This window comes from Salvia splendens, chromosome 20, assembly GCF_004379255.2.
Source record: "Salvia splendens isolate huo1 chromosome 20, SspV2, whole genome shotgun sequence".
In the NCBI taxonomy this organism is placed as follows: domain Eukaryota; kingdom Viridiplantae; phylum Streptophyta; class Magnoliopsida; order Lamiales; family Lamiaceae; genus Salvia; species Salvia splendens.
The window spans coordinates 22,534,528-22,544,173 of record NC_056051.1 but is presented as its reverse complement, the minus strand read 5'-3'; the positions used below and the strand labels follow the sequence as shown (position 1 = coordinate 22,544,173).

The window sequence follows — 9,646 nt, the reverse complement described above, 5'->3', positions numbered from 1 at the left end:
GGTAGACTATCATTTTTGCAACCATCTGATTTTCATTTTGTAGATTGAATAGCACTATAATAATAATATAAGCATATATGGACAGGCCCCCACTTTTTGTATTTAAGACGAAAAAAGGATGATCTTAATTAAACCCACGAAACCAAAATTAAATGTTCCAACCACTTCCAAGAAAATCCAATCCCATTAGCAATTTCCAACTTAAATCCGATTATGACAAATAATCCGAGTATGATAGTACACATGTTACATTTGAAAAAGTGTAGAGAGCGTGTGTAATTCAATAAATGGGTGACATTCAACCGTGGCTATTTAATTTGTGCATGGTTTCTTGTTGCGGGAGGGCGACACTCCTCTTCTTCAAATCTATGGCCCTACTCTTCTTTAATTAGTAAAGCTATTTTGATATTCATCCAAAAACAATACTCTATTTATTTGTTTTCTTAGATTTTTTTTATTTCATGGCTAGGAATTATTTTCTTCAATTATTGGAGTTGATGCTTGACGTACGTATGCCGGTCTATTTTTCTTGTCACTCCCAAGTCTTGTCATTTTCATTTATTTGCAACGTTGATTTTGCAATAAGCTAAAGTGAAATTTGAAAAAAAAAACGAGAAAGTGGAACATTTTCAATGAGTGAAGAGTCACTTGAATTTTTGTGTATTGAAATTGATTGTGGTATTTTAAATTTAATTTAATGCTACTAATTTAAATTGTGTTGTAGTAAGTATTTGAAGTTGTGGTTTTTCGTTTAAAGATAAGAAATTAGAACAAAAATTAAATATAAGTATTAGTTCAAACTAAAGAATCAAGTACCAAATTCAAATAAACGAAAAAACAACTTTTGTGCACTCCTTGAGTCACTATCTATGAAGAAACTTTAACTTCTCTAATTTTAGGTTGTTGTATTTTATTTTTTATAGTTGAAAACACAACACCACTAGTGATAGTGAATTTTTAAAAAAAATTGTATGATTGGCCTTTGATATAATTTGTTCTTTATTTTCACAGTGTGTATAGATTATTTTAACAGATTAAAAAATATGATGATTTTAGTTTTAGTTGTTACTTAATTATATTACTATATTGATTTTAAATTGATACTAATTATACTCAATATAGTAGTATCAATTTAAAATTAATATAATAAAAAAAGTTATAAATACGCACAATGCGCACACACACTTTATATCAATTACAGTATATCATTTTTACCGAACAGATGACTTAGAATTGTAATATTCAATTTCTTCAAATTCAATTTCGTAGAAATCTAATTTCAATTCAAATTCGTGTACCGAATGGATCCAAATAAATTTTTAATAAGTAGATATATCTCTTATTCTTGTATTTCAAAGTATATATCTGGTGATATAGAGAGATGAGGTTGATTCTTATCTGGGAAGGATGTGAAGTAGACAAGTGTAGGGGAAGGCATTTGGCAAGAAAGCATATCTCTGACATGCATTGGATGAGTTAGATCTGATGAGTTAATGTATATATATGAATATGTTGAGAATTTTAAACAAATTTTTCTTAGATTTAGTTTGATGGTAGGAGGAGCAGTTTGACAGTTTTGTGTGACTAGAAAATAGTACTCCATATTTTTTTATATATTTGGATAGCTCTTCTATTTTCTGATGGCTACAAATTATCATAAAGCATTGTTACTGAATCAGTCGATGCACATTGGTAATGATACCCTTGGAAATATATATACTTACAAATGGTGAATAATATATCCTTCCTTCTAGTTATGTGTTGGTTTTATTATATCTATTCCATACTTTTTGGGTGATTATGCATATCTTATCCTACTATAAAAAGTAATAAAAAAACTATAAAATTTGAATTTGTTGTCAATTATCTCATAACAAAAGTTTTAGGTAAGACTGTATTTGGTATGAAGACTGGAAAATTATTTGTGGATGTCAGCGTCAATGTTATCATCTGTTTATAAACAAAATGACGTTGTTTGATTATAAAAAAATGATCAATAGATTACATGCATGCATCGATGATAGATAATTGTTAACAAATTTAAATTTCAGAATTTTCATTCATAATTTAACCAGACTTCATTTTTATTCTTCAAATAATTTACTCTAATTTTAATAGTGTTATTCTTGCATTAATCGGCCATGCGACTAGTGTTCAATTGTTTGTTTTCCGTCAAATATTATAAAATCAGTGCAAGTTACAACATCACAATTACAATATATTGATTAAAGAGTTTATAAGCTTCTAGATATTTATCAGATAAATAAATTAATTTACAATTTTATTTAGATAAACTTGAAAATAGAAAATTGCTACCGACTTTATGTAACGAAGCCATTTATTGCGTTGCTGCTCTGAATACCACTGTTTTTGCTAGAGTATCACATTTTTTTGCAGCATTATATCCTACTTATTACTGGACCAACAAATTTATAAAAAATATCATTATTTTACGATTGCTTTTTCAATTGTTCAAGAATAATATATTGTGATGTATGTGTCCATCCAATGCCTACAACAATTTGACCAAGAAACAAGGAAGCCTCTACCCTTCATTTTCTAGATATCTGAGTATTTAATATACTTGGAATTCGATAATAATATTGTGCCACGTATAGTTTTGCGATTCCGGTTTGATATTTCGACGATTTAATATTTTAAATTTTTCAACATGTCACAAACATAATAACATCAGCCATCGTTAAATTCAATGGAACCATAAATTATCTACTATCTAATTTAAACGATGCTAATTTATTGTTATAGAAATTGATATTTTTAGGACTCTTCATTATTTAAAAGAATACAAAATTGAAGAATATTGAAAATCATGGAAATTCCAAAGCAGTTAGGTCATGTGATTCACATTTAAATTACAGTAAGCTAATATAGAAAATTTTAATTGGTCGAAAAGTTTTGGGTTTCAAAGCAATGATAAATTGATGCAATGCCAGTCTTTCTGGTATGAGTACGTGGAAATTAAATTTTGGTACAACAAAAAGTAGGGTACAAATGTTTAAAACAGAAATGTTTGTTTGGTTCAAATTCTTGTGCACATTTAATTTCTAACTGATCAAACAAAAAAAATTTTTGAGAAATAAAATGATTATCATACGTGTTGGTAGAATGGTGGGATGTCTAATCTCTAAAGTTGGTAAATATTTTGTATTTGAATTTATTCGAAGAAAAAAAAAACATATTATGAATCATATATATTATTTTTCAGGTTTGAATATTTAAACTTTTTAAATAAAAATAATAAATTAATTAAACCATGCCGCAGATTGTCAAAAGTCTCATAAACTTACAGTATATGAATTCAATGGGACTCTATTATTCTCGAAATGATTATTTTGTCAAACAATTTAGAAGTGTCACCAAAATTCATAATCTCATCAACTTTGAATTTACGTAAATTAAATTTATGTCCCATTTTTTCATCAGAAAATTAACGTGACGTGCCTCATCAGTGCTGCATGGCAAATTATTGCACTATCTCGATATTACAAGTATGGTCAATTTTTTTATTATTAACTCATTTTATTTTATACTATTAATGAACGAAATCACGTATATTAACTGAAAATTAACTCTTAAATAAATACCTATAATCTTTTTTAATTGAACTCAAATGCCGAATTTACTATTTAGAAAACGTCAAAGATATTGTGACTGAAAAATAAACCAACACCTACGCAAAAATCATTTGACCTTTGAAAACGCATAATTTCTAGTCAAATCTCATTTATTTATGGCCTTCCTGTTTTAGCTGATTTTCATGACTCTGAAAATAAATTATCATAACAAAATATTTAATTGTTGACATTGATTAAATTGCAGTCATCACGTCGTTGTTTCAGTCAAATTTCAAAGTGTTCACTATTTTCTTCACACTAATACAATAATTATTTATAAATAAATCATACTACATGGTTGAAAATGTTTAATTTTTCACGTTCTTTTTCTTCTCATTCACTCAAACTAACTCACTTCTGACACTTTGTAGTTGTTAAATCATATCTAACGTGTGTCTACAAACATATCTTTGCACAAAATTACCACCATTATTTTTGGTAAAAATTCATCAACATCTATTTTTATTTACTTTATTTAATTAGGAAAAAAAGCTCGGACCGACATGAGGCAAGCAAAGATTCACAATCAAAATCCAAATCGCAAAACCCTAAAACGAAAAACCACAACAGCATCCCAACCAAATAACAAAAGGCAAACCAACACGAACTACCTAATTAGCCTAAGAAACACAAGCAACTGACAATAAAAGGCACCACAAAAACAACCTCCAAGGTATGCATGACCCTGAAAACATGAGCAAAGGCCATACTAGTATACTACACATTGGGAACCGGGGACACAAACTTGCTATTAATCTTCACTCCGGTATTTGATATCTTTCACTTGATCAATCAACAACTCCGCTGTGGGTGGAGGTTTGGACACCCAATGCTGAAAAAGTCTTCATTTTTTGGTTTCGTTTGACTCAAAACATAAAAACATCTTATTTCATATGTTCCAAATCGAGTAAGATATGATATAAATATAAAAATTGGCCTCTTCTTCTCAAGCTTTTGAAGAGGGATGTCTAACTAAGATAGGAAATGGCGGGATTGAATCCTAATTCTCATTATCAACATAAATTATGCTCATTATTCAAATGATCTCAACTATCAAGTGACAAAATTCTCTAACTATCTATTTTAACTATTTATTGTGAACCTTCTACATATTAAAAGCAAATATTATACTCCCTTCGTCCCATAAAAATATGGGCGGATGAGATGACACGAGAATTAAGACAAAATTGGTAAAGTAAGAGAGATGAGGAGAATTGTATGGTAAAGTAATAGAGAAGATGAGAATGGTAGTTAAAGTAGAGTTAGTGGATAGTGAAACTTATATTATTAAATAGATATTTACTTTTCAAAAATGGAATGCACATATTTTTGTGGGACGAACGAAAATGGTAAGTGCACATATTTTTATGGGACGGAGGGAGTATTTGTAGTTTGTCATATTTTTTTAGGCTAGTTACTTATAATATCATGAACCTTTTGTCAAATTTTGATTTATTTTGTATCAGTCAAAATTTGAAGATAAATAATAATATTTCAAAGAATTTATATTTATTATTTTTAAATTCATTGTACTATTAAAGGGCATCACGATATACAATGTACCTTTCATATAAATATGAAAAACTCGGCGAAATTATGTTGGATGTTCGCCATATTTTAACTTGGGTGCGCCCGAATTTAGGTTCATTAACTATTTTCATATTTATGATATAAATTAAAGGACTTAAGCATTAAATAAAATGGAACTTTATCATTTAAATAATAACTTTTTGTCGATTTTTAGCTAATCTCATAATTTATAAAAATAACTAATTAAATCACAATTTTGTGCATTCTTAATTGTCTATATAATTAAAATTTTGATGAAATTTGTTATGAATTTTGTACTTTTCGCCATTATATTTTTCACCAATTACATAATAGTCATCTAAAATTGATTATCATAATACTATAGAACAATGCTAAATTTATCTAGGTATTAATCAAAAATTATGATTTAAATAACCAATTTTATCAAAATTTAAATTGTATGAGACAGGTGAGAAATGTGCAAAAGTTATGATTAATTAATTTTATAAGTTATGGGATATGATTAACCAAGAATCAACTAAAAAATTATAATTAAACAATATTTTTTTCTAAATAAAATTTTACATTATAATAAACTATACTAACACGTTCATAGTGTCGCACACATAAGAGATAGGTTTAATGCTCAAACCATACAAGAAGTGTCATAAGGAAAATGAAATTAAATTATTAAATTCATGTCTAATAAGAAAAGTGGAATATAATTAGAATGGAGAGTGTATGATAAAACTAAGAACAAGGTAATTAAAATAAGAAGGGTAGTTTAGTAATAGGACAAGTTGATAGAATAAAAATATAAAAAGGGAATAAAAATTAAAAAAAATAAAAATGAAGTGGTGGTACGGATATGGTAGAATGCATTGCATCCCCTCAATCTCAAAATCCCCAAAAAGGGTTGTTTCCTCGCAACTGTTTTTAATCATAAATGATACCTCAACTACACTTACATGGTCAACCACACGCCCCTTTTTTCTCTCTCCTATCATACATTATATTACACACACACACCTTTTTTCTCTCTCCTCCCCTCAACTGCATGAGCTGGAGGGAGATTCCGTGTGTGGGATTCTAGCTGTAATTGAAAGCCACTTTTCCCATCACTATTATATATACTTACATCCCCACAACCTCCTCCTCCTCATCTCAACAAACAAACATGGATTCCATCACTATTTACTTCTCCATCTTTGCCACCGCAGCTATCTCCCTCTTCCTCTTCCTCTTCAAATTCGTCTTCTCCGCCGCCCACTCCAAGCTCCCCCTCCCCCCGGGCACCCTCGGCTGGCCCTACATCGGCGAAACCTTCCAACTCTACTCCCAGAATCCCAACACCTTCTTCGCCTCCAAACTCAAGAAGTAAGCTCTTCTTCACCCAATAATAAACTATCAAAACAGAGCATTTGTACTAACTCTGTCCTCCTCTTGATTTGATCACAGGTATGGCTCCATATTCAAGACCCACATACTCGGATGCCCCTGCGTGATGATTGCTAGCCCGGAGGCTGCGAAGCAGGTGCTCGTCACCAATGCGCATCTCTTCAAGCCGACATTCCCGGCTAGCAAGGAGAGGATGTTGGGGAAGCAAGCCATATTCTTCCACCAGGGCGACTACCACGCCAAGCTCAGGAAGTTGGTCCTCCGAGCCTTCTTGCCCGAGGCCATCAAGAGCATCGTCTCCGAGGTCGACTCCATCGCTGTCGACTCCCTTCAATCATGGGATGGGAAGCTCATCACCACTTTCCAAGAAATGAAAACAGTGAGTAATAGGAGAAAAAAACAGAGTACTCTGTTTTTTGCTCTGTTTTGAAAACAGAGTCCCCTGTTTCTGTTTCTAACAATTTTTTGGGTGTTTTGCAGTATGCATTCAATGTGGCATTGCTGTCAATTCTTGGAAAGGATGAAGCCCAGTACAGGGAGGATCTCAAGAGGTGTTATTACATCCTCGAAAAGGGGTACAATTCAATGCCGATCAACTTGCCTGGGACGCTCTTCCACAAGGCCATGAAAGCAAGGAAGGAGCTATCAAGAATCTTGGCCAAGATTCTGGCAGTTAGGAGGGAGACAAAGCAGCACCACAGTGATCTCTTGGGATCATTCATGGAGGAATCCGAGGGCCTCACCGACGAGCAGATCGCAGACAACATAATCGGGGTAGTCTTCGCCGCTCGTGACACAACAGCTAGCATCATGACATGGATCCTCAAGTACCTTGCAGAAAATCCAAGTGTGCTGCAAGCAGTCACTGTAAGAATCTGCAAAAATCCCTCACAAAAAATGGTCCAAACCTCTCAACTTGGCTTAGAAAACTGACAAAGTGGTATCTTGTTTATTACAGGAAGAGCAAGAGGCAATAATTAAGGCTAAAGAGGAAAGTGGTGAGGAGAAGCTACTGAATTGGGCTGACACAAAGAGGATGCCAATGACAAAAAGGGTCATTCAAGAAACACTCAGAGTTGCCTCAATTTTATCCTTCACTTTTAGAGAAGCTGTGGAAGATGTTGAATTTAATGGTGAGTTAGTTAGTTAGTTAGTTAAAATGAGACTGGATTAACAAATTTCATTTACTAGTAAAGTTTACTGACAGTGAAATTTAATTTTTAACAGGATATTTGATACCAAAAGGGTGGAAAGTGCTGCCACTATTCAGAAACATTCACCATAATCCAGAAAATTTTCCAGAGCCAGAGAAGTTTGATCCTTCAAGATTTGAGGTAGACATTTAGGCCCCACTAGTTTTTTTTTCCTTCATGTAAATAGATATTATTTGTTTCAAACTTTCAATCATAGAAATAATGCAATTTCTGTTTCACTAAAAGAGAGATTTATCTTAATGTGTAGGTTGCACCCAAGCCCAATACATTCATGCCATTTGGCAATGGGGTCCACTCTTGCCCAGGGAATGAGCTAGCCAAGCTGGAGATCTTGGTTTTATTACATCATCTCACCACAAAGTACAGGTGTGTGGAATAGTACTAAACTTAACATCAATTCTTACAATGAATTTTCATCTGTGGTGAAAAAAAAGCTCCTAAAATAGAAATAGTAGTATGGCAGTGAGTTGATAAGATTGTTGAATATTTTGCAGGTATTCTATGATGGCCCCACAGAATGGAGTCCAGTATGGACCCTTCCCTCTTCCCCAGAATGGTCTGCCCATCAAAATCTCTCTCAAGAAATGATCAATTTATTCAGACAACATCAAACTGAAACATGAGCTCAACAAACACTAGTTGTGTTTGTGTTGTGTCCAAATGCAAAGTCATGCTTGGTTTCCTGCAAAGTGGGAAGCCAAGATACACACACTTTTGAATCAAGAATTGTGAAGAAATGGAGACAGCCCATGAATCAGAAGAAGATTTCTGGTGCATGGTGACAGCAAGAGAAAGAAGAAGCCAATTGTACATAAAGAGTTTCAAGAAACTGGGAAATGATTTATAGCCATTTTTCAATTTTTTTTCTAATTAAATGTGATAAGTAACTTATTTAGCTAGACAAATTCTTTGTATTTTAGCCGTTTTGATGTTTTTTTTCCACTTTATTTCTTATGTAAAAAGTCCGCAAGGCAATCAATGAAGATCTATAGTCTCAGTTTTGGCACCTCCAAATTCTTGACTTTATACATTAATAAATATTGCATTACTTAGTTGAAAATCAAACTAAACCTTTGTCAACGCATTTACACTCCAAAAGCCCATGATGTTAACAAGAAAGTTTTACTTTGTGAGATTACATGATTTATAAGTGTTGTTATCTTGAACAAATGCTTGGTTATCTTTTGATTAGATCTTCAAAGATTGAATTTTTGAAGACTTTTTGCTTGGGTCATAATTGACAGCACAACTAGGGCCACTCCAAATTCAACTCATGACCAAGTAAGTAAGGGGTAACTGAATATCAGACTTATTCATTTGTTGCTAAAATTTTTATTAAAAAAAAGCGAGAGAAGAAAAGGGAAAAAGTTTTAGCTGATCATGTTTGCATGTGTTTGTGTAGCAATGGACCAGATCTCCAATTGACTTCTTGAATTCAATGCCCCCTAATTTTTACCTATATTAAGATGTCATGATCACCCTCTCTAATCATTTATTTTGGCTGCTCTTTCTTAAGGTTGAATGATCAATTCATTATTCACTATTTCATGAGTCTCATAGAAATAGACCTTTTAGGCCACCCGCAGCGCGTCTCGCGGGTGGCTCGTATCTCGTCCCACCGAGATGAGACGTCGACGAGACGCGTTGCAGCGCCCCGTCTCGTCCCGGTCTTGCCGAGACGCCCGTCCCACCGAGACACCTCGCGGGCTGTCTCGCCAAGCGCTTGCGCGACGTGGCGTGCTCCGGCGCCATGCGTGACGCCCACTCGCCGGCCCGCGAGTGGGCTTCGTCACGCTGACAAAATAAATTATTTTTTTTAATTCGAATTTAATTAATAAATAAATAAATAAAAAATCGAACACGGTAATA

The 9,646-nt window shown here is 32.9% G+C and overlaps 1 protein-coding gene across 1 annotated transcript; it reads left to right on the top strand.

Moving 5' to 3' along the window:
- Positions 1 to 6,320: 6,320 nt before the first annotated feature.
- Positions 6,321 to 8,791, top strand: LOC121782436 (abscisic acid 8'-hydroxylase CYP707A2-like). Its single transcript, XM_042180285.1, has 7 exons — positions 6,321 to 6,542; positions 6,624 to 6,942; positions 7,044 to 7,430; positions 7,522 to 7,696; positions 7,791 to 7,897; positions 8,025 to 8,143; positions 8,272 to 8,791. Exons 1-7 carry the CDS (start codon positions 6,343 to 6,345, stop codon positions 8,363 to 8,365), a joined length of 1,401 nt encoding a protein of 466 aa, XP_042036219.1. The 5' UTR covers positions 6,321 to 6,342; the 3' UTR covers positions 8,366 to 8,791.
- The last annotated feature ends 855 nt before the right edge of the window (positions 8,792 to 9,646 follow it).